Genomic DNA, 25,841 nt, shown 5'->3' with positions numbered 1-25,841 from the left:
GTTCATTGACAGGATCCAATACCACAGAGGACTTGTTTCCAGCTTCTGATCAACTTGGGGCAATCTCATGAGTGAAATTCATGAAAACCATTTAAAATGGCTGCAAAATGATCCTCTGAGTCCAGCTCGCAAGCAGAGCAGTGGGAGCACATGACTTTTTGGTTCACTGGCAGTTTTGAAAAACATGTTGTTTTGGCTTGACTGAAAATCAAATCTCAGTTTTCTGTGAACCAAAAAAATAAATAAATCCCTAACCAAATCTATTTTGAGTCAAACAAAACGTTCTGTCTGAGGTAGTTTTCAGCTAATGTTGTGTATAAGTGAAGTATAAAAATGCATTTAGAAAATATTTCAACAAAAGTTTGCAGTTTTTCAGCAGTTTGGGAAGACATCTTGACCAAAACACTTTGTTGGTATTGACACACAAATTCCTTTTTTTTTTTTCTTTTTTCTTTTTTTGGGGGGGAGAAAAACCTCTCTTGGCTATATCCTTGAGACTTTACTATGCTGTCAAACTGGTTTGCCTATAGCTATTCAAGTTTTGAATCAGGTTATCTCCCTAGACTAACTAATTTTGACTAACAAAATGTCCCACACAAAATGTTAAATGCAGTTTACAAAATCTTTTGTACATGATGCCATGAAGCATGATGGGAAATATTGTCACGGTTTAAGAGGTGTTTCCCAAATAAGTATTAATTAGGATGGCAATCGACTAGAATGGCAGAAAATTTATCAACAACACAAACATCCAAAGGCAGGTACATGAACAACAACAAAGAAAACAAGAATGATCCAAAAATGTTGGAAGAGGAGTTATGTCTGTTGTACAGCAGAAAGAAGCACTTGACTGCTACACAGCTAAAAATGTCTAATGTTTCAAAGAGGAGATGGTTAAGGCAGGGTTCAAAATACTGGTTACTTCATTCAGAAAGACACAAAATAATCCAGACTTTATTTTTTTTTCTCCAGAGAGATGACTGCTAGTAAGAATTCACAAAAGCAGCAGCATCTCCAAGAGATCCCCATCTGATATTTGTAAAATAAACAGTCTGGCCCGACTCATGCAAAAAAGCCTTGTGGTGCCTGTGTTCATAAAGACAAAAATCCGTTACACACCAAAGGGTTGTGGATGACCCCTCTGCAGAGGACACATGAGTCATTAGCTCATGGGTGTCTCTTCCACGCAGCATCACTGATTTGTTTCAGATGGAGAGGAAATTTCAACCTTGATGCTTTCCAATGCCTTTTTTTTTTTCCCCTTTCTCTATTTATTTTACTTGTAGAAAACACATTGTTTTTACATAAGACGCCAAAGGAAAAAAAATAAATACTTATTCCTCACAGGGAGCCAGCTTTGTGGATAAAGAGTGGTACCAGCCCAGGTCCTAATGGCATTAAGGACAACGTCCTGTTCGGGGGGGAGGTTGGTGCTATTTGGAAATGTGCTTGAACTAAGAATGCCATTAGGCAGGTGTAGGGAGGCAAAAGCAGTATTTCGAACCCTGTAAACATCAGACTATACAGTGACCAGTGTATGTACATTGCTTTCCAGAGCATTAAGTAAGTGTGTGTAAGTATCATCAGGAAAAGAGTCATCCGTCAGAGCTAAGGACCAGGACTTTTCAGAGAGAATATCTGACGTCAGAGACAGAGCCTCCATCTCAGCTAGAGGGATCTGAAGGGAGAGATGATTAAACATAAGAAACCAGGACACAAATCTTCAGAGAAAAAAAAAAAAAGGTATCATAATCTAAACACTTTTAGACGCTAAAGCAATATGTCTGCAGCGGGAGCAGCTACATCATGCACATTGTTACCAGGGACAGAACATTAAAGAAACAGAATATAACAAAGAAATGACAAAAAGAGTGGGACGTTCATACTTAAATGCTTACCGATGAGTTGTGGGGGAGTATAAAACCACGCACTAATGCTAGCATTATATTTTGTAGATCTTCTGTCTAGGTGGAGCAGCAAAAGTAACATTGCTTTTCTACTGGAGATATTTACCCTCCCAGCTAGGACCAAGCACAAGAGGCTTCATTACCTTTTGCCTTCTATGGAGCGGTTCCTACCCAACACCTCTGCTGTTTTTATGGTCTCCAAGCTAACCTGGTCGGATCCCCAAGGATTCCTCAATACCAAAGCCATTTTGAGGGTGGGGTATGGCACATGCCTTTCTCTGTGCTCCGGGAGGGCATAGAGACCTCTCCCCTCCCTGAGAGCCAGCTGGGACCATCGTTAACTTCCTAACAACAGTGACAGTGAGATCATTAAGGCTTAATTGAAATTGGGAAGGTCAGAAGTACCTTCCTGAGGACTCCTCTGGGCTTTGGCCTGCTGGTGAGCCTTCAGCACCTGGGGAAGCACCAAACCTGCCCCAAAAGCACCAGCCGTGTCCCTCAGCCCCCAGCTGCCACCACCGCTCTAGCCCCAAGCAGCTTCAGCACTCCTGCTGCACCAGCGCATCCCTGCTGATGGCATTCAGGGAAAATCTTGATAAAGATCTCTCCATAGACCCAGAGATCTTTTTCTAAGCAGCATGAAGTGTTTTGGAGAGAGAATCCCCAGCCTGGGTCTGTGTCTGCAGCTGCTGTGTTCGTGGCAGCAGGCGAGCAGCGCTGGAGAGGACATTTCACCAGGTCATGGGTAGCCTGGACATGTCCCGGGTGCTTCCTTTTCATTCCCCATTTCTCCCTGTGCGTTTTTCTCCCCCCATACCCTCTATGCCTGAAAAGTCTTTCAACAGCAACATTTCTTCCAGCAGAAACCACAGAGGCCCAGATCTGCTGCTGTTAAGTTTTCAAAGGATTCTGAGTTACCTCACTCGAAGAAATTATATCGGAGGGGTGAAATAAATCCAGTGATGAGTGAACCTTGAGAGGCTCAAAACCTTGGCTGCAAAAAGCAAGAGGGTCGTGCTCCTCTCACCTAACCTCGGGTTCGGTAACTGATGTCTGCTGGCAATGGATGAGAGATGGGGGGACCTCCTGCCTTCCCCTGGGGCCTCCAGCCAGGCAGGACTGAGCAGGCTGCCAGTACAAGGACTGCAATTCCTAACGGGGATGCCGATGGCTCAGGGGGACACATCCAGCCTGCTGACTGGAGCTGTGCTGGAGCGAGGTGGGCGCCAGCAACTCCTGCCCGGCAGAGCTGCTCCGCTGGGAGCTGCCATTCGTCAGGTTGCTTTCAGCAGGTCCCAGCGCTGCTCTGAATTCCTGACTTGCCCGAGAACATGACAAATGTTGTGAACGGAAAAGCCAAAATGTAAACAAAACAGCCCTCCCTTCTGCCTCCCCTCTCCCAAAATTGAATTTGAGGCAGTCAAAACATTTTGTTGGAAACATTAAATTGATTTATATGTTTTTTAATTGCAACAAAAAAAAGTCTAGCTTAAATTTGAAAAGAAAAACCCACTGCAAACTGAAATGCTATATTTTTTCATTACACAAAAATGTCAAAACAAAACCTTTTTTTTTTTTTTTTTTTTCTTGCTGCAACAGCACTTTCTGGTGAAACATGTTGTGGCAAAAAAATCCCAACCAGCTCTTGCTGTGATTCACACTGACCCTCAGCCTTCCCCACTAAAGCTACTGTCTCTGTTCCTCCAGCAGCTCTCAGAGGCAGCTGCTTCCCACAGCCTAATAGTCTTCAATCTGGAGAGCGATAGGCAGCAATCAGAGGGAGACATGTTCTCCTGCTATATAAAGACCTGCAGTAGGATTTCATTTTACCTGAGCTTGTTCCTTTCCTCTAATGAACCACTGAGTTGGATAATTTAGAGTGTCAGTGAGCTCGTAAATAAGCACACTGATTTAACAAGAAAACTTCTGGCTATTTTTAGCCAGAAAGAAAAGAAATGAAGAAATACGGAATTTGCTCAATTCCAACTGTAGGGGAGAAAAAAAAAGGTATGTTTGAATTATTATTATGGTTACTGCTGTGAGTTAGGGAAAATATTTGCTCTAAAGAATGACATGCTTGAAAAAGAAGGAATTTTATTCTAAGAAGTAAATGAACTGATTTTAAATAAGCACTACAGCCCGTTTTCAAGAAAGTACTGGAGCACCCCATTACTTAAGTACATCGTTAAGGGCTGCCTTGCCTTCGGAATTCAGCGTGGATCAGAGATGAGGATCTAGTTTACAACGACCCACTTGCGAGAAGCCTCTGTAGGAAAATCATTCAAAACTGGATTTTCATGTAGTGTAAGTAGGCACAAGATGCAGAGATCAACTTCTGATCCCTGCCAGCTCAGGCTCCCCTCTGGGAACAACTCATGCTGTCCTCCAGGCTCCGCAGTTGTGTCCTGACACTGCCGCAGAGCCCTGGGTGAGAGCAAGACGCCAGATACAAGAACCCCACTGGAGGATGAAGATGGGATTTTGCACATTTTCCCTGCAGCACTCACGAACAGTAAATCCAATGAAAACCTTCTCACTGTGTTGAAGATGGAAACTCGAAGCCTGTATTTTTCCTCTTGCACTGATACACAACTTCATAAAATCAGATCTTATCCTGACTCTCAGAGAAAAATCCAAAATGATTATCCTTCAAAATCCCTGTGACTTCATTACATAAAAGCAAAGAATTTTAACTCTCTATTAAAGGTCTCAGTCAAATCAAGTTTGGATGGAGACTTTTCAGGAAATTAGGAATATTAACCTGGTTCTCAGAGTTGTAATATTCGGGAGCAGGGAGGGCATAATGATGGCACACAGAGCCTGACAGGTTGTCCATCAGCTTCAGCTCTCCTTCCAGAGATTCCTGGATCAGCAGTGATATGGTATCAAACAAGTGCCTTTCCTAGGAGGGGTGGTGTGTAGCATGCAGAAGGGTAGAGCAAGCCAAAGAAAGAGAGAAAATTTGAGGGACAGAGACAGAAAAAAGTACGGTGTAAAAACAAAACAAAACAAACAAAAGAGGAAAAAAGAACAAAACAGACGGGGGGGTAGGGGGGAAGACAAACATTAATGGAGAATAGCAGTAACAGAAACAACAGGACAGGCAAGGTGAGGCAGGAGAGGAGAGAGAACAGTGCAGTAATATCACAGTGAGCAGTAAAAGCTTTCTCCAAAATCACAAGACATGGGACCAGAGGGGCTGCTGCGCCCTGGACCCCTCAGCCCTCAACACGCATGGCCGGATCCTGCTGGTGTCTGAGCTGTGTAACGGGGCTGTTTTCTACAGGACACTACTGCTGTAAGGTTCACGTGCCCATAGTCGATTCTTTTAAGCAAAGAGGGCTTAACATTTGACGCCTAAATCTGTATCCTTGGTCACATAAACTAAAATAACCTGACTGCAAGAGATGCCGAGCATCCTGTCCATGAAAGTCCCAGAAGCCCAGGACGGCCACACGTCAGGTCACTCATTCGTGAGCCAGACACGGGCTGAGGTGGCTCTGTTGTCCTGGCCAACTTCAAAGCATCTGGCCACGGCACAGACAGCAGGAGGGTGCACAGAGCAGGACCTCTCACACACAGTGTGGCAGCAATTTAAGCACCTTTCACATAGGGAATGCCTAATGTGTACAATGAAATGAGGACCGTTGTTACAGTCAAACAGCACACAGTGCAAAAATCCTGGGGACGAGGCAAGCAGAAGAGCATGCTAACCACATGTTCTTGCAGGGTCACGTCCTGGGAATTGTATTCCTCTACTGTCATGCTCAAGCATCAGATTTGTCCTGAAGATTTTGGGCTGAGACCATAAATAGTTGGAATAAAGTCTCCTGGAGGTTTTCAAAGCCTCTGTTTGGGTGGAAGAGCAAAAAAGATGCTCTGGAGATTTTGACTAGAATAAGCCCTTCCCAAGGCCACCTTCACAAAGGACAGGTTTAACAGGCTGAGGTGCTGAAAACATCCTTCTCATTGATTTCTCCTGCAATTCTACAACTTCTCTTTTTGCCAATCTGAGTACTGATGCAGGGCAATAAAGCTGAGGACAGTTTGCCAGCACTGCTCAACGTGTACAAGAGCAGCTGGGACATGTTGTTTCTTCCTAGAGGCTGTAATGAGCCTGGATTTCCCCATATTGCCCCGAACTCCTTTTTCTTGTGCCAAAGAGCAGCTTTGGACTCCATCTCAGACATCAGTGACTCCTAATGGAACCAGAAATTGCCGGTAGCTTAGGAACTGAAACAAAGCTTAAGTAGGGATTTACTCTTTTTCACTCTTGGACTAAAGATCATAAATGAGTTTTTCATGCATTAGAATACTCATTAGTCCGCCGCAGGCAGAGGCCAAGATATGCGGTTGTGAAATCATGATGTAATAAAAGCTAATGAGGTCTGTGTAGAGTTTAACCCAATTTGCAATCAGCTAAAACTAAAAAAAGGCTGGACCATTTTTCTTGTATAATTCCAGTGCAGTTCCCTCCCAAAGGACCCGTCTGGGTCTTGACCTCACCTCACTCGTTTCTCAAATGGAGTCTTCATCCAGAAGCTCTGCTTTGCAGAGACTTGCTGCAGCCGTAGCAACTACCACGTCATGGCCCTGCTCCTGCTAACGGGAGTTTTGTCACCAGTGCTGGTGAGCTCAGGTTTGTGTCCCCCAGGATTATTCTATTGTTACAATAATCTTTTCTTACACGCTTGATTGTGGGGATGGGTTTTAAGTTGAGGCTCTATAAAACAAATTTAATACTTAAGCAAAGATTAGCCAAGTTTTATTCCTCTTTTATGCTGCAGTTCATGGCAGCACTATTATGCTCTTAATTTTGCTCTTGTAAAGAGCCTGGCCCAAACTTTGGATTAGAGCAAATTTAGAGCTAGCTCTGAACTTGGTGCCTTAGGCACATCTCCAGAACAAATTGCAAAGCCCTGTACCTCCAAACAGATGCATCAAGGTGGGCTGGAGACCTGCCTAGGGTCTCCTCCCTGGAGCACTGGCTCCAACACTGTGCAGCAATCCGTCAGCAGACAGCGAGGAATCCAAGCCCCTGGCATATGGTACACCCACTCCTTCATTACCAACTCGTGCATGTCTTCCCCTAGCAGATATGCAGGCCAACCCCTCTTCACCCTCCAACTGAGATTCTCACCATAGGGTAAACTAATGAGAGCTGAGAATCCACCTTGATTTGCATAGGATTGGTACATCCCCGGGGGCTCTCAGGTCTCTCGCCACCGACACTGCCTGTCCAAGCAAAGATGTCCGAGGGGCTGCGTGGACCAGGGCTGATTGTCTTCATCTCCATCTCCAGTTCTGCCTCGAGCTCTGCCTCCTCTTTAGCCTCCTTGTTGCTCTCCTCCAAGTGCTTCATGAGCACGGCGATCACCACGTTCACCAGGACGAACTGGGCTGTCAACACGAAGGAGACGAAGTAGATGGGCGAAATGACAGTGTTGTAGCAGGTGGACTCCTGGTCACAGTCTCGTAGGGTGTCCTAAAAACAGGGGGAGAATGGCCGAGGGTTGTGAGGAGGTTCCAGCTGGCCGGCATGGACCTCTGCCTGCCATCTGGCTGCAGTGGGTTCTCCCTCCATGCAGAAAACAAAGAAGTTTGGACAAGTTTCATGTCTAGAGAGGCAAAATACTTGTCAGTAAAACCTCACTTCTCCTGTGTTAGTCACCATAAGCAGGCTCAAAGGAAATTGTCCCTGGGGTGTTCAACAACAGACATTGACATGCTGGTGCTGTAATGGCCTTGCTCGTTCCAGTGCCTCGCTTTGGAAAGCCCGTTTTACAAGGTTAGAGACCAAATACAAGAATGTGGTGCATGGACTCAGGGCAAAGCAGGGTGCACTACAACCCATCAGCTACCCCACAGTAGCAGGGCTTGCAGACACCCCTTCCTCAAGCTGCCAGCTCTCTGGTGGAGTTTAGCCAGCTTACATTCACCATGGGCTAGAGACAGACAGCAGCAATTCCCTCAGCCCAGCTGGCACCCCGGGTGTTCACAGAGCAGGTTTCTTCACAGTGACTTGACTTTAGAGCTGTCCCTTAAGACAGACTCTCTCCCAGAAACATGGGTTTTCTCAGAAAACAACAATAAAACCAACACACAAAACCAGAAACCACAAAAAAAGCAATAGTAATTGGAGACTTAAGGAAAAAAAATCAAAACTAATCCATGTTACTGAACTGAACTCATGCTACTTGAGAGATGCGTCCCTTTATTTTTTTCCTGTCTTTCCAAGGTGCTCTCTCAGGGTTAAAAAAGGGAAAATATGGGGTGTTCAGAAGCCTGCAACCACAGCATAACCACAGGCATCGCACTGCTGAGCAGCAGGGATCAGGACCATTGGAGACCTTGCCCGGGGCCAAACCGAACAGACCAGCTGGCTTTGGGATGCAAGAGCAGTGACAGGGAATGCTGCTTGCCGTGGGTCTCTTACCTTCATTATCCCATTCCAGTTGTCCCCCGTGGATACCCGGAAGAGAGTGAGGAAGGCCATCCCGAAGTTTCGGAAGGTGGCGTGCCTCCCCAGCCCCTCGCAGGGGTGCGTGTCGTCGCACTCTGTGGGACCAAGCGCGGCAGTGAGACCCCCGCTCACCCCCATGCCCACCCGCTTCTGCCAGCGCGGCGCAGGGCAGCACTCACCGAGGTCTCCAAAGAGCTCCACTCCAAGAGCTGCAAATATGAAAAACAACAACATGAAGAGAAGACCCAGATTCCCCACCTGGAAAGAGAAAAAGAAATGGGGGGGAAAAAAAAAAAAAAAAAAAAAAAAAATAAGAACATTCATTGATTTTTTTGTTCCAGACCTGTTTCTTGCTGTATTCTTTAATCCAAAACTTAAATTGCTTCAGGGGAAAAATGACCTCAATGTGAGGACTGTATCTCAGACTGTGCTTCGGAAGGGAAATGTGAGTCTCTAATGACAGTAGAGATAAAATGATTAGCATTCCTCCGCAATAAGAAATCAGCTGTGGGCCAGAGGAGATCTGGTGTGCTGTGGCAGTGGGTTACCTGAGGCAGCGCTTGCATCACGGTGTCCAGCAGGGCTCTCATCCCTACAGCCATCTTCAGCAACTTCAACACTGCAGAAAACACGGTTGTAATATGGTAACGGCAGCATTAGTATGGAGGCACAAACTCAGCCCCCCTCACAGGAGCCACAGGTTTATAGGAGGAGAAATGTGAAATGATGGCAAGTGTTCTCCATTAGCCACTACAGCTCCTGGCCCTTTGGCATCGCTCCTGGTTGCTTGGATACTATTGAACTCCTGCGAGCAGCAGCATCACCTATCCCGAGACCTGGAGAAAGCACTGTTGTTCTGCCTGGCTTTTCCTTTCCCTCTCGCTGAGATGGACAATTTGACACCTACCCAGGAACGCAGGAGCAGCCGTTTCACCTGATGCTGGCTCCAGCTACTGAGTGAAATAATGAGGTTTAAAAGCTATACACGCGTTCCCTTCCAATTCTACTTTAAAGCTAACAGCTGGGGGGGGGGGGGAGCTGCATCCTTCGCTGGCCTCTTTTACCACTTTGCACACCAGGTGTACTTCCAGCTTGGGTTTTGAATCTAACAAAATACATGTCAGAGAATATCCTTTCCCCACGTCATCTCTGTTGGACCCATCTCTTTCTTCCCCTGCACTGTGAGCAGTTGCTTTCCCAGCTCTGGGGCTACTTTCCCACTTCCATAGGCTACCCACTTTCATATATGATTCACTGAGGAACTGATTTACACATCTCTTCCAGAAGGCTGCATATCCAGTTGGAAACTGCTTATATTTTTAATTCTGAAAGGGATCCAATGCACAGGAAAAACACTTTTTTCTCCCTTGAGACACAACAGCATTTCATTTCTTCTTTCATTGCTTAGATGAGGACTGCAATCATAGCAATTATGCCTCAGAGCACAACATTGCCCTTCAGGAAAGCCTGGGAGCACTTTATTAAGGGCCTGAGCACTCACATTTTGCCTCTCCATCGTTTGGACCTGAGACGTCCCTGTTGTGAAAAATCCGGCCCTAAGGAAGCTGGCTTCACAACTCGGGTACGTGTCATTACAGTTCTGAGGGGACAGATGGATGCAGAGTGATGAGGCATGTTTTGTCACAATGTGGTGAGATGCAAAGTCCCACGGGAAATTAAATTTATTAGATGCTTGTCTTTTAAAGCCAATGTACCCAAGCTTGTGTTCTGTAATCCCCGTCAGAGACGAGTTTGACTTGACTGGCATAATTTCCCAGGTACATCTCTGGGAGTTACAGCCACAGCTATTTGTCCTTTATTTCTAAGCTCTCAGTCTTCAAGTCCTCTTAAGATAGAAACACATGGTCAGTTGGCTCAGCTTTTTGGCTCCTTGCAAGTATTTTCCCCCATTGTTCTTTTATTTGTTTACAGACTGTTGATGCCAGAGCTATGCACACTGCGATGGGGATGTGCCCCAGAACTGTTTCCCAATGCTTAACTCTCTCCTGGAGGGGACCCTGCAACCTCAAACACAAGCCAGTTCTGCTTAATTTGTCTCACCTCGAGCAATCCTGAGAACCCTCATGATTCGGATAATAGTGGGGTTAATTGGTAGCGAAGCATTCACCTCAATCTCTTCCAAAGTGATACCCATGATAGACAGCAGCACAATTGCCAGATCTAATTGGTTCCATCTGGAGACAACACAAAATGAAGTTTAACATCTACTAAGAAGCTGGCAACAGGAGGCAGCTTGTTTCACATGAATTCCAGTCATTTCAATGGTTCTTGCACTCAAATGAATCTGCAGCATTTTTCTGAGGGTATTATACAAAAGCAGTTATGTTATGAAATCATTATAACTAATGCAGCTTGTTATAAAATCAGCTAACAGCCAACGTTATTCTCGACTGAAGGGAAACAGAAACAAAGCAGGGCAGTTTTCTACCCAGAGGCTGCAGAGCTCAGGGGAGATGCTGCAGCCTCTGTCGGCCCCTTCCAGACATGGCACTCGTGGACCTCGGCGTGAGCTTTACCCCAGAAAGAGGTGAAGCCCGTGCCCAGTCCTCGGAACAAAAATCACACCGGGTGAAGGAAAGACACCACAGATTCCTGCTGGGTCAGACAGAGACGTAATCCCAGCACAGAGAGCCGAAATGGGGGGGAGACGTGTGAAACCATGCCCCCGGCTGCTGAATGATTCACGTCACGTCCAGCTCAATGCCAGGGCTCTTGGTATTGACCTTGAAGGAGGTGAAAATGGGAGGAGAAAGATTTACCAATGGCATAAAATATTTATTTGTGAAATACGAGAGTGGAAATTTAGAGAAAGCAGCCATCTCATCTGCTGCTCAGCACCTACACAAAAAGAGGTCCTTTTGCTCTTTGATTTCTGCTCAGGAACAGAGTCTCTCCCTTGGCACAAATTCTGCCACTTCACTCAGTCCTCACGATTCTGTGGACACGCAGTCGGTGTGAGAAGGGAACCAGACAGTCAGTGAGTGACTTGCTCCAATTTTGTCCACCCACCAAATCGGTGCAAGTCACTCTCCTTCACATGCACGATCCTGTCTCCAACTCACATCCTAACTGTCCGCCTACCCTGGTTTCCACCAGCCACACCAAAAAGCATTCCCACGTGTTAGATGCTATCACTGGGAAGAGTTCGGGGGTCTGATGCTGAATTTGGGCAGCTGTCTCCAAAAACCTGCAGCCGCCCTTGCGGTCAACATGTAGCTTCAGTTACCTGTCTTGGAAGAAGCGACGAAACCCGAAGGCGATAAGCTTGAAAACAGACTCCAGGACAAAGATAACGGTGAAGATGTAATTGCAAATCTTCAGGGCTTCATCGAGAACCTGGGATGTGGACACAGCACGGCAGTTAGATGCCAGCTCTGCAGAGGGGCTGTGCTGCCCTCAGACCTGCCCTCTCCTGCTTTCACCACAGCTCCTCAATTCCTAACTACAGACAAAAGGCTCCAACTGTGGCCTCTCACAGGATGAGAAATGTCCCAGAGAAAAGTCCCAGTACCCCAGGGAGTGCACAGATGCCATTTCTGCCTGGTCCACCCAACATAATTTGCGGAATTGGGCGATATTAACAACCCAAGGCATGACTCAAAGCCCACAGGGACCTGCCTGCTGCTGGCAGGAACGCAGTCCTGGCTGAGATCACTTGGGTAAGTGATAGGAACTGCTGCATTTGCAGCTGTCAGCAGTGCAAAATCCTTGTGCTCTCTGCAGAAAGCTGAATTTCATCCCACATGCTTGTTTGTGTGCTGCTGCGGGAGCTGAGGGCTGGCTGAGTTTGCACGAGCCCTTGGCCAAATGGCTGCTTGGTGACAGCCTGTCCTTTACTCCTCACCTTGCGCTTTTGGCAAGGAGCAGGGCATCGGGACAGCATGCCAGCAGGACCGAGCGGCCTGGGTTTTCCTCTGCCACCCTTTCCTCTGCAGGTGTCCCAGTCTGGCCCATAACTCCAGGTGCCTCCTGGCTGGGGCAGCTCTTGCACCACCAGGACCTCCATCGGAGCTGATTTCATCCCAGAAACCATGCCTGCAAAGGAGCACTGCAGTAGCAGCATCCTGCATGGCCTCTTAAGTATCTAATCACCAACATGCCAAGAAATTGTTAGTTTGGGTACACAGCTTCTTGGTACACTTAACCTCTTAAATATCTGCGGGATCCTCACTATCAGTTTCCCAGCCCAGAGTGACCATGGGGCCCTGATTCAGCAAGGCCCTCAAACATGTGCGTGGCCCTACCCGTGCTGTCATCTCAACACAGACCAAGTTTGAAGTTATTACCCAGATGCTGCATACCAGAGGCTTAGAGACAAAATGTTATTTTCCTAAAGAAAATTAAAAACAAAAGCCTGCCCAACATTTTTATAATACAAGAGAAAACGTAGCTGCAAAATGACTGCGGTAAGATGCAGGCCCTCCAGCTATTCCAATACGAGCTCCATAGCCAACAACCTTTTTCATCACCAAATGACTGAATCATGCAATGAGCCTTCCAGGGTATTTAAAGGTGACCTGAACACAAGAAATAAATTGGGCTTGTGCCCTTTCACTTTCTGGCTTTTTTATGATAGGTTGGAGGATATTTTTCCCCTCACTTGAAGGTCTTTTTTTTTTTTTACATTAAGTATTCAAGCTCTGTCTGGTCTTAAAGAATATTTCTTCCTATTGTGTGCTTATTTATTCATTCTGAAAGTGGCTAATAAAAATAAGTACACGTTATATGGCAAAGGCATCTATTTCCATTTCATTCTTACGCACAAGAGACTTGACATCTCAGGACAGGCTGTTTTTATTTTCAGGATATGACCAAGACTCAGGAGCTTAGCACACTAATATATTAAAATGTATTTAAAGGACCGGCATGGAACGCAGTACCTGTGAAAATTAGGCCCTACAGGACTTTGGGGATTTGGGGGAAACATTTCAAAAAGATTTCACAAGTGCAATTTTTCTCCTTCATTTGTGGGAATGTTAAGTCAAATGGAAGACTTCAGTGATGATCTCTTCTAGCTAATGATACAAACATGCTCCCGTCCACATTTTCAGAGCAGTCAGCTTGCACTTAACTAGAAGGGAGAGGTGCAACAGGCTCCTAGTACTGATGGCCATGGTCTGAGCTGGAAGCCAGATGTAGGACGGGTACGTGCAGTGGTGACAAGGGACACTTTGGGCTTAGTGAACAGGGCCCTGAGGTCAAACAGCAAAAGTGGCCGTAACTGTGCCCACCGACCTCATCCCACTGCGGCTGAGCGTGTTTCCCCCTTCTTTGTCCCCCTCCGGCCCGGTACCTTTGGCTGCTGGTAGTGCTCCATGGCCATGGTGATCACGTTGAGGCCGATGACGCCTGTGATGAACAAATCCAGATAATGGCTCGTGCACATCTGGTGGATCAGGAGGCGGAAGCGGGAGTAATCCGAATAGTAGGGCTTGCACTGTGCTTCTGCAGCGGGAGGAGGAGAGCGGAGAGGCACGTCAAGTCATTTCTCTGCGTTTTGCTCAAGTCAATGCGCCCTCACTTTCCAGACTCCAAAGATGATAAATTCTACACCGATTACAGCAACATGCTGTCTTTTTCTTTTTTCGCCCTCCCTTGCTGGCATGTTACCATTTTTAATACACAGCAGGGTTCCCGTCATCTTACATCCATTAAATGTCTTCAGTGGGACATGCGCTATACTCAGCCTTATGGCATCAGGGATGAGGTGAGCTGGGATTACTGTGGTGCTAAGGAATGCTTTCATCGTAGGGAAATTTCAACAAAATTTAAATTAAAGCAACATTTATTTTTTTTAGCTACTGAGCTTAGAAAGTCCCCAAAGTATCCGAAAGCCCAATTAGAGGTCAGATTTTGGGGACAGATTTTAGTAACAATGGCTTAAAAATACAGGGCATTCAGCGGTGGTCTTTGAAAAAGAAGTAATTCAGTCCTATTATGTTCTTTGCAATAAACTGTGGAGAGAACAAAATTCGACACTTTGGCTGTCAGAGGGCTGAAAAATGGTCCATAAAAATACCAACGAAAACTGATCAGTCAGCCTTAGTGATTAGAAAATAACGACCCTCCATTTATACAAGATTATCAAAGTACAGATTTCACTGTTCAACTCATTCCCAGGTTGGGCTGCTGCAGGGATGACATGCTCTTTAGACCTCGAATGTTCCTAGAGATAAACTCATTTACTCACCTAATCTCTAATGAGAAAATGCCAAGGCTGAGTATATAATTCAGTACAATTTTCAAGAAGGCATTATAATGCAGATTGAAGTGGAAAGGACTGTCTTGAATATGTCAGAGTGTAATATTACTCTTCTAATTAGATGATCAACTGGTTATGAAAATTATTGAGCTGTAAGAATTACACGGCTTGATATTTCGTGCTGCTGAGCAAATGTACAGTTTGATACATTACTCTGAGCAAAAATTCAGGCCAAAGCAATCCGTGAAGCCCAGGTTTGGGTTGCCTTCAGGGAAAACTGATTTTAGAAGATTAAGTTTTGCCTGGAAATAGAATTTACTTTGTCAATAGTCAATAACATTGCAATAAAAACCATAGATTTAATGGTTTCATGCGCTCCCTGCTTCATAACAGGATCCTGAAAATCTGAGAAGTTTTGTTTTCTTCTGTAGAGACAGGCTTTTCCCCTACAGCCCAGGGACCAGAGAGACAAATCATTTAGCAGTTTTATTCTGTAGGGGTTTGGAACATCCAAAATTCTGCCTCGGTGTCATCACATAAAAGGCAGTATTAATATTCACTTTCTGATCTGCACTGTGCTTAGGTGATCTGTACCGGAGTGCTAAAGCACGATATCGATGAAAAGGTCTGTAAAATGAATTTTCATGCTGAATCTATTGAGTGCTTACACAAAAGCAGACTGGTAGCTGCTGACTCACTCATAAGACTTTGTCAGATATCTCAAAATCTGCATAAATCTCCATAAAGTCAAGATATCTCGATCACATTATGCTAAATTATGAGTAGCAAATTAACTAAAATGTTTGAATACAATTAAGTTAGGAACAGGACCTATTTTTATGAACCAACTTATCATTGCAGAAAGAAACACCATAGTAATTGGATCACTTACTTCTTCTACATTTATGTATAATTTACATTCAAAGAGAAAAATGTCAATGTTTCTGCCTTTTCTTGCAGTGGATTTACGTATGAATAATTACACTGGAATTCAAATTTTCTTAGCTTTGATTGACAGGTAATTCCAAATCCTACAGAATAGCACCGACGCTGTTAGAACAGAGAGAGGATTTAGAGAGTTTCTAAAATGTCTCCTGTGCAGGGATCCTGCACCTGGATTAGTTAGTGCGTGACCTTATAAGCAGGGTTGCTAATTGCTCATCTATCTGCAAAGGCTTCTCCCCTCTCCCAAACACCAAAGCTCCTTGTCGCCTTTCCCAGCGCATCCCCAAGGTTTCCAGAACCAAACGTCTCTGGCTGCTGCAGTGGTGGATGCAGCCTTAGAAAATTACCATCGTTAAATGCTTTGTCCTTCACCATTAACTTTGTTAGGAGGGGATTTGTCAACCCTGTTTATAAATCATACCGCCACTCACTTCACTGTTCTCCACATGCTGGCCATGCATATTAGTGCATACAGAAATTACCTCGAGATGATGCACACACAGAAGAGCATGCCGTCCGAGCACCGCGGACAAACAGCTACTGTGCCCAGGTAGGCAGGGAACTTTCTGGACAGATGAACTGCTTTTCTTGATGTTGTATAAACACCATTTATTTAAGATGACTTGTGCATTTCTGCACATAAATTGGGTATTGTTCATCTGTAATTATCCAGGTGCAAAGCCCCTGCCCCCTATCACACAGTATCCTTCATAATTATTGCAATAAAGATCTAAACAATACCAACATCTTGGGAAATACAGACATCTGTTAAACTCCAGGTGGTGAACTTCACAACTAACACAACACCACATTACTGTACTGTTACAATACACTGTGTCAAGAACAACAAGAGCTCTGGGTTAGTCTTGGTTATTACTGGAAAGGTTAACTGGCTTCCCGGCACACATGGCATTAAAGAAAAGAGTAGGAGAGCAAACAAACAAAAGAAAGAAGAATTGGCAGAATGAGAATGTGAGAAGATGGGGAAATACAGCAAAAGCCCACTACGAAACATCAGGCTGGTAAACAGGATGTAAATCAAGCTGCTTCACTGTGGCTGGAGGCCAGGTGTGGGGGCGAGAGAAGTGTCTCGGATTTAGATGGAGGTACACTGAAGAAAACCAGCTCAGAGAGCGGATCCCAAGCAATTTCCTCCTGGCCCAGGTAGGAAGGTGATTTTGCAGAGATTTTTGGTCCAGAGAGCCCTCCCCCTCCTTGGAAATGGGCTCTATGGGGCAGATGCCTGTCACAGTGGCGCCCACTGTTAGCTAATCGTTCTTATGGGGTCTCAGCTTGACTTGTTTCCCAAGCAGACTTTCCCTGCTCCTCTTTGCATCGTCCCATGGGATTATGACTGTGGGCAATGCTTGCCGAGGGCTGCGCCAGCCTGGATCCTGGGCTACCCCAGCATCTCGCTGTGCTGCTCCCTCACTCCCCGGTAAAACCCGAGGCTGATGCTCCCCGCTGCTAGCCCTTAGCTAAGGCAGCGACTATTGCTGCTGCACAACAAACCTTCCCCATTCCTACCCCTGCTCGGCCCTCCCCAAGCTGAGCGTGTGGCTCCAAAACGGATGGTGCCACTGCTGGAGCAGAGCCGCCTCCCAATATAGCTCTGTCAAGAAAGAAATTGCCACTTTCCCCGAAGTGGCTTTGCAGCCGGAGCTGCGTGGGCACGGGAAATTGGAATTCACGAGAGTGGGACAATTCCATTACAGTCTCCTCTGGCTTTTTCCTCCTTCTATAATAAGGGAATTAACTCCTTTGCAGCTCTGAGTATATCTGGAGGGCGGCAGCAAGGCCGTGAGCAATGAGCCCATGACGCAGCCGGATTTACAAACTGTATCAAGAACATTATTAGGTTAAAAAGTAGTTTGCACTGAAGGAACTTTTATTATTATTATTATTTAAACACAGCATTTTACTTGGCTTTTATTGTACTGAATGGATTTATAAAAAAAAAAAAAAAAAAAAAAAAGGAAAAGAAAAATGGAAAATGATAAATTATTTCCACTGTGAAGTTTCCAGTTGTGACAGAATGTAGACTTCGGGGGAAAAAAAAGGAAAAAATAAAACTGTAATCTCTCACTACGCACCAGGCAGCAGCGCACGCACACAATTCCCCATCTTATCTTCACATAAAGAGAAAGGCAGCCCTTTGTAACTGCAGAGATGTGTGGAAGTGCTGGGGTCACAACTTCAGGTTTCCCACTGAACCCACCCCAGGAGGTTCATCTACGGCACCCAGGTTCGATTCCCTAACGTCTCCAGCAGTCGGGTTCAGAAAGAAATCTTTCCACGCGCTCACGCCAGCGCCTGAAGAGCAGCGTGGCGTATTCACCGAGATGGGATCCAAAGAAAAGGCAACAAAAGGCAACACAAAGCACAGACCTGACAATCGCACGCTTTTTAAAGGCAGACTCCAGAACTCTTTCTGAGTCTGCACAGGATAACAGAGGGGTTTGGAATGAATTCAATGCCTTAAAAATAAAATAAAATACCATAAAACATGCTTGACGTAACTCTGTATGACTAGAAGAGGAGTCACAACCAGACAGAAAGAACAAACAAAGAAGCCCCCAAGCCAAGGGCAACCCCCGGTGCTGCCCTGAGGGCCGGTGGCCAGTTTCACAGAAGACAGGAGACCAACAAGAAAAGCAAGATTGAAGGCAAAGAAATAAAAGTACCTGAAATGGCAATGGGAAGGAGATTCAGGGTTTATGAAAGCATGTTGTGATAACTTCCAAAGGGCACAGAAATATAAGGATGGGAACCTCTGTCCCCCTGAGTTATCCTCCACAGCCAAAGCCAATCGCCCTCACCTGCGATTTCTATTTAATCAAAACTCCCTGCAGCGTGTGACAGATGGATGGAGCCCTGCTCCCAGCTCAGGCAGTGGGAGACTTTTCACAGGTGAGAGTTTTAACAGCACAATTTTCCCAGCATATTATTTTTGTCGAAAATTACAGCTATATTTGTTTCTACATTGGCGCCTCTTTAATTATTCAGGCTAATATTCTTAAGTTATGAATTAAACAAAATGCTTGTCAGATCAAAGCTTATTCTAAAAATAAAAGGGGACAGGTTGACGCCAGCGAGCAGCGGGTCGGGGTGGTTAGCACAGACCCCAAGCGGGTTCCAGCAGAGCTGCCCCATCCCTGCAGGGCCTGGAGAGGATACGAGGTGGCATCTTTATTCCTTTTAACTTACAAGATGCCTCATGGGTGGAGCAGCTCTCTATCAGGATGAAGAATTTACCAGTTTGGCAGCACTACAGATAAACCCATGTCCCTGCTGAGGGCTGGTGTGGGGCAGATCTGCACTACCCTGGATTTTACCCCGCTGAAAAATACTGTGCCTCCCTGCTGCACAGCCTTTGTGGAGCAAGGAGCGAGGGCTGGCGAAATAACGAAACGATCTCCCTAAGCGAGACTGCCCGCCTTCCAGGGACACTCCTGCAAGTTATTCAGAGACTCCTCAGCCTGTGGTTGGAAAGCTAGCATAAACAATAAAGGACCCCTTTGATAGTCCAGACATTATTCTCTGAAACAAAACAAAACAAAAATCAAAAAAAAAAAAGAGCTATGAAAAGTCTGACAGTGCTTTAACGAAAACCAGAAAAAAATAATGACTGAAAAACATAACGTGATCAAGGGATAAATTAAGGATTTGCAAGTGTCAGTCCTGAGCCAGGTCTGCAGACCTGCAGGTCAGAATGAGACGCATGTGCCATGAAGTAAGCAAACGAGCTTTGCACCACACACACAGTTTAGTGGGATGCCTCACAGCAGCGTGGCCAGCCGTTAGTTACACAGCACTGCCATTCAAGTGGGACGAGACGTGACGACTTCCCAGTACCTTGCACTGCACTGGCTGTGCTCTCCATTAATACATCATCCAGCATTAGATCTAAAAGAACGAAACGGCATTAATCATCCGGCAGGACACGCGGCAAGACTTCCCTTCCCCTTGAGAGGTTCCTATGGCTCTCGAGCTCTCCACTGCCTCTACCGCGAGCATCTCCTTGCGGATCCTCTCCTCGCGTCCCATGGAGGGTGGGCTCGGGCACACAGGCTCATCATGAACACTGAAGGGCTCTTGTGCTTTTCCCGCGTACACAGGTGGAAGCCCAAGAGATCCCTGAGAATGCCCTGGCTTGGTGGTGGTGGAGGAGGAGACGCTCCTGGAGGACAGACTTTGTACCTGAGGTGGGGCACGCGTCCTGCTGGGCCAGCGCACCTTACAGCAACCACTCCTGCACTTGCCTACACCTCACCAACCAGGATCCCACACGCTCCTCTGCTTTTCAGACTGGGTAACTGCATTTGAAAAGTCTATGAAGAAAAACAACTGTTAGATGTCTACATCTGGCTACATGAAAAATAGACATCTGTAGGTGGATTCGGGGACGCTCAGGAAGCCCTGCTAGAAGGAGCCCCCATGCAGTTGCTGGCACAACCAAAGCCTCATCTCAGTATCGGCTGCAAGTTCCCACCATGCAGAACGAAGCTAAGCTGTGACATCTGCTGTCTTCGAGGGCAAAGCCAGACACGGTCAATTAAAAACAGCATTTTGCTGGACGTGAATTGGGAAAACTGTTCTGAAGCGATTTGGAGGGCTTTGCTCTTCAAAGGTTTTTATGGCGATTGAATACTCAGCAATATTTGATCCTCAGTAAAATAGCTGTTTATTGCCTCTTTAATTAGACATTTCATAGGACAGAATGAATAACTACATCTCCAAGGATGGTTTGTGATTTCTTCCCGCTGGGAAATTGCCCAGACTTACATCTTTTCATCTAGTTCCTCTAGCATTATAAATAAGGTCATTAATAATAACTAAACATCTATTTTTCTTCTACGTCTGCCTTTCAAAACTGCAACTTTAAATAGGGATCTTTCTATTCACCATTTAAAAGCATTTTCTAAACCACCAGCCTGAAACCGTGTTTGGGAACTTGGACTGACCATAAGTGCTTTCTAGGCATTTCCTTGGTGTGAAAACCAATTCCTTCTACCTGGATCCCACTTAACTGAGAACAGTCTAAAGTGTCCTCCAGCGCTCTTGAGGGAAGCCTTCGTCTTTCCACTGAGCGTCGAGGAAGCCAGGCTCTCAGCATAAAGCAAAGTTTGATGTCCAGAGGCTGGTGTGAATAATCCTATCGGTTACAAAACCTGTGAAGCTAATGGGACTTAAAGACATGGGAAAGTGCTGCATGAGTGCTGAACCGAGAAATGCTGAGACATGCTTGTGTTTCATGGTTGCACAATTAAGCCTGTCACAGCTATTAAACACCCCTTAGGTTATTCAAAAAAATAATAAAAATAAAATAAAACAGACTTAATATTACCAGCATTCAGAACAAGCACTTGATCAGACAGTCTCTTAAACAGTACTGAAGTCTGTCAAAGATAGAGAAGAGATGTGAAAGGGGACACGGAGTGAGCAGCAGGCGGACGGACCGGGGAGGGAAAAAAGTGAGGCCATGGACAAGGAGGGCAAAGGAGAAAGTTCAGTCACAAGAGAGCATGCAAGAAGAAAAGTACCTCTGACCTTGACCTCTGGCTGACATATTCCTTCCTCTTTCAACCAAATTTAAAGAAAGAAAAAAAAAAGACCAAAAGACAAAGATAGATAGACTTTGGACAGAGTGGAGGTTGAGCATCCTTTCACGTTTAAAGCCTCCTCCAGGCAGGGCTGCAAGCTTGCACACTGAGCTTGGCGTTTGGATCAGTTTGCATCAATGCCATTTTGCCTAGTGAGTTACTCTCCTCAATTGCTTTTTTTTTTTTTTTTTTCTCTAATCTGTATTTCTCAAGCAAATACATTGATATGTTTCTCTAAGGGGTTTTTAAGCATTACTAGAATGAGATGGCTCCATTATTTTATTACACTCTTGAATAGCAGTGGTGCTACTCTACCAATAAATAAACCTGTTTGATAAATGGGACGGGTAGCATCACTGTGGCATTACAAGGCTGTAATAAACCAAATAGTGAATCCAGTTATCAGCAACAGTGCTCATGATCCAGAAGATTTACGTTGCCATCCGGCACTGCTGATCTTTGCAGTTGTCACTATTTGTGTAACACTGAGCTCTGCTATCCAAGAAGCTCCAGGTCTGATTATTATTATTATTTTTTAAATTTAAATAACCTCCAATGGATAGGTCATTGCAAATCACGCAGCTATTAAAAAGGCTTCCATGGCTCCTAGCTCAGCCTAAAACAGCACTATTTTCTTCATGCAAATTTCATAGCTGGACATGCTTTTAGGAGAAGAATGATCACCAGACGCGAGGCAGGGAGGGGAGGGAGGAGGGGATTGTGTGGAAGGTCAAGCAGGACTCAGAAAGATGTGGAAAGACTACCGACCAGCCATCTGTTTCTCCTTACTCCTTCTCTTTTTCTCCAGCCGGCGAAGCCTCTTCTCCTCCCGCCTCTTGGCTTCTTCCTCCTCCTGGTGCTGCCGACACTTGTGGAAATTCTCCACCACGACCCCCACGAACATGTTGAGGACAAAGAAGGCCACAATCAGCAGGAAGGAGATGAAGTAGAGGAGCATCCATGGGTTGTAGTTCATGACTGGCTGCACACGAGAAGAAGGCAAATATCAACTAAACCTCAAAAAAATGGGAGCCAATGTCTACAGCTACTACATCCACAGCCTTGAAAGTGGGTGCCCCTTTGAAGTAGGTCAGTGTGCTCTGCTCTTCATGAAAACTAGAGCCTTCTGAGATGTTTTGACAGAATATTGCTCAAACACAAAGCACACAGAGGACAGAACCACGTCCGTTCTGCCAGCAGCAGGACAGTTGCATCTTTTGCAGCTATCGTGTCCCTCACTGAAAACTTGTACCTACACAAAGCAGTTCTTTTCTCCCAAAATGCCCAAATCACTTTAGAAGGCCAGCCTTCATTCTTCAATGGGTGTAGCTCTCCCGCAGTGGCCTAGCTACACTGACAGCGTGGCAAAATCTGCAGCAAAAAGACTGGATACAAATCCAGATTTTTTCCAAGGGCTCCCCAGCACACCCCAGGATGTGGCTGCCTTCCTGGCAGCCCCCAAGCCCCCCAAGCCACAACGTTTTGCAGAAAAAGAGCTGAAGCTTGCAACCTGTGGCAACCACGTACCTGCTGGTCAACTCCCACAGCGTCCAGGCCATCGTACATGATATCCACCCACCCGTCCTTGGAGGCCAGAACAAAGAGAGACATCAGGGCCTAGAAATGCACAGAAAAAAAGTCACACGCAGTTGCAGTAAAGCTTTTTTTTACCTGTCACATTTTACTCTTCTTTGCCCTTTCCTGTCTGGGGACTGTCATTACCTGGCTGATAATGGGACACTTTGATGACCAAGGTTTCTCCTGGCAGCTAAACCCAATCAATGTCAGCAGCCGGTTCAGCAATGAGTGCTAATTCGGAAACCACAAAGTCGAACACAAAAGCACCTTCACTTCCACCCTCCAGGTTTCTACTGCTCCTTACTAATTAGTCCCTGCCACGCAGATAAAATAAGGCAGTGTCGCAGAGATGGCTGAAAGTGTCCGGCTCTATTAGACAAGCCCTTCTGCAAGATATATTTGGTTTGTTATGTAGCAGTGAAGCAATTAAGTACTCCACGAAGCCACATGTGCTTGTTCTGTTCTGAAAAGAAGTGTATGCCTGCTTGGAAACACCACCTTTGGGATTTACAGAGACAGAATGCTGTGTATGTGAACTGAATATTTACTGTGACTGGTAGTGCCCTGTAAGAAAATCCCATGGGATAATAATGCACAGGTTTTAAGTCAAGGAGGTAAAGGAGCAAAGAAGCAGATTACCGTTCCATTAATACCTGGCCGAGATTATCAAAATTATACTTGTGCCGGACCCATTTGTAGCTTGCTTCTGCACAATCCGATTTATTTGTGATGTTTCTGGTGTCCTCCCCCTGGCAGACAAAAAACTTGCCTTTGAAAAGCTGCAAAACACATAAAGAAGAGAGGAAAGGTAATGGCTCGGACCACAGGATTTCTCTGCAGAGGATGGGCATTTCTCATGGGGAATTCTGCACAGCCCATGCAGACAGATGAGCTAAGGGAAATGGCCTTGCTCGTGCGGGTTATTGACTGTGAGCAAAGCCTGTATAATATGTACCTAATGAGCAAATGCATGACTTCACACCATTTAGGACACCCACCTGGTGCGTTAGGTTGTGTGGTTCAGTGGTCTGAGACCAGCTGAAAGCCCGTTGCCGCTGGGTCACCAGCTCCGGCACAGCCTGGGCTAATCACTGGGACCACTCCGCGGCTGCTCGCGACACGCGGGATGCCTCCGACGGCTCAGCCCAGCCAGAGATGCTGGCTGCAGGAGTCACCGGGAAATGAGGCGTAACGGGGGCCCTGCCAGCCGCGCGCAGGTGGCACTAAAGAGGCGCAGTGCTGAGCTCTGCTTCGCTTTGTGCAGGTCGGAAGGGGACACGCTGGAGGGAAGCCGACTTGCTGCAGCTGATGTTGGGCTCTTGCTGTGTGCAGGGCTGGCAGCGCTCTGTCTCTGATTTCAGTGCTGTTCTCCAGCCACCACTGGGCTCTGCAGCCCTGCAGGGGACTGAAAATATTCCTCGCTCAGTGCCCAAGGAGCTGAGCCCAGCTGGGGCTGGGTACCTGATCCTGACTTTGCTTCCTTTGGTGTAAACCAGGAGAGATGCAGCTCCTGGGGAGTTAACTCCTGATTTACACCCAGCACAAGGAACACAAGCCTCCGTGTACTTAATTCTAGAGCTGGTGCTTCCCACAGCCAGAACAGAAAGTGGCAGGGGAGGAGGACTGCTCCAGACAGGGTGATTGATGTTAGCAGAATGGATGGGCTCAGAGCCTGCAAGACATCCAACAAACCTGATTTTATTTGCTGACAGAAGCTATTGACATTACTATCACTGATTTTGGGGAAAGTGGCAACCTGCTCTCCAGGCTCCTTAAAACACTGCTTGGGTATACTGAGAAAAGACGCTGACAGTTTTTGATCTGTTGTTCATTTCAAATATCAGAAGAAATAATAGCGAACAAGACAAGCCCACACATTACTCCATGGGTTTCCTTCAGAAATCAGCAGCGGCAGAAGGATGTTCTCGAGGCATGCGAAGTTAATCACCACTCAATGCAATCATAAAGCTCTGGATGTAAGAAGAGAAGCATTCCCTGATCTTTCCATGGAGAAACACTATCTGTTTGTAAGGCAGGCGAGGGAGATATAGCCTGCACAGATCAAAAAGTTTTAATTAAGCAAGAAGGTAAACAACTGTTTTAATATATTGTCTATAAATACAATTTCTCATGGAGCTGGACTGTAATGCCCGTCAGATGGGAGCAGTAACACAGCTACTAACCGGGTTTGGAAACAGAAAGCCCAATTTGTAAAAGTGCTGCTCGCTGGCTGTGCTTCAGCTGGAGCTACGGATTCCAACATTTCTGAAAGTGAAAGACCAAGTGTTTTTGGAGTGTGCTTGTTTATCAATCTGTTACTTTTGTCTGATGATGCCTAGCCACATGTGGACAAGCGGCACAACAAAAAGAGTCTTGCTAAGAGGAAACACCATTAGAAGCTTGGAAGTCTAGATTTTTGTAGCATAAGAACTAAATTAACTGTAGTTTGATCTTCTGCTTATATTTACATGAGAAAACCAACTGTAATTTTGAGAGATCGTCTTTTTATATAAATAGTTACATCCCTCATCTTACACCTAATTAGACATAAATATTAACAGAGAATTTTGCTTCCTGAATACATGCTCAGTCTTGCTTGTGTCTACCACTTAAGCACATCGATAGTCACGACAATTTAACAGAAGACTGCAAGTCACTAGGGGAAGCAATCACAATTAGCAGGGAGGAAATTCAGAGAGCATACTGCAAGTTTTGTTGTTTGGCATAAATTTTCCTGTGTCTGAGTTTTATATTGTTTTATGGGATATGCTTAGGTTTATGAATCTGTTTAGTAAAATGGATGGATGTTGTTGTGCTGTAACACTCAGCCAATCTAGCTGCTGTGATGGTTATGGATGGCACGATTTTCTCCTCTGTTTATTTTCAATGCTGTATTTATTATTTAAACTGTATATTAGTATAAAATATTATATAAGACACCATTCCAAAAACAGAGCAAAACAGAGCTGCTTTCCAAAGCCGGTCATGACAGATCAGATCAACTTCAGAGGGAAATAAGTGTTATGTCAGAATATTTATATGAAACAATCTCTTCTTCTCAGGTAATGAGAAACCGATTGCATTGGAAACTCTGCCACTTTTTCCCCTGGGTTCCTGCACTC

General features: G+C 45.6%; 1 protein-coding gene across 1 annotated transcript in view; it reads right to left on the bottom strand.

The window, feature by feature from the left end:
• CACNA1G (calcium voltage-gated channel subunit alpha1 G) overlaps nucleotides 1–25,841 on the bottom strand; it is a 127,926-nt gene that overhangs the window by 9,712 nt on the left and 92,373 nt on the right. The window contains 13 exon segments of the mRNA XM_035342699.1: nucleotides 1,544–1,678; nucleotides 4,669–4,809; nucleotides 7,048–7,392; nucleotides 8,344–8,465; nucleotides 8,550–8,628; nucleotides 8,919–8,989; nucleotides 10,432–10,565; nucleotides 11,618–11,727; nucleotides 13,685–13,836; nucleotides 19,394–19,444; nucleotides 21,931–22,123; nucleotides 22,669–22,758; nucleotides 23,373–23,498. Coding sequence (XP_035198590.1) covers nucleotides 1,544–1,678; nucleotides 4,669–4,809; nucleotides 7,048–7,392; nucleotides 8,344–8,465; nucleotides 8,550–8,628; nucleotides 8,919–8,989; nucleotides 10,432–10,565; nucleotides 11,618–11,727; nucleotides 13,685–13,836; nucleotides 19,394–19,444; nucleotides 21,931–22,123; nucleotides 22,669–22,758; nucleotides 23,373–23,498 — 1,749 coding nt within the window.

This window comes from Oxyura jamaicensis, chromosome 18, assembly GCF_011077185.1.
Source record: "Oxyura jamaicensis isolate SHBP4307 breed ruddy duck chromosome 18, BPBGC_Ojam_1.0, whole genome shotgun sequence".
In the NCBI taxonomy this organism is placed as follows: Eukaryota; Metazoa; Chordata; class Aves; order Anseriformes; family Anatidae; genus Oxyura; species Oxyura jamaicensis.
Note: the sequence above shows the minus strand (reverse complement) of the source record. Positions and strands in the feature narration are given on the sequence as shown.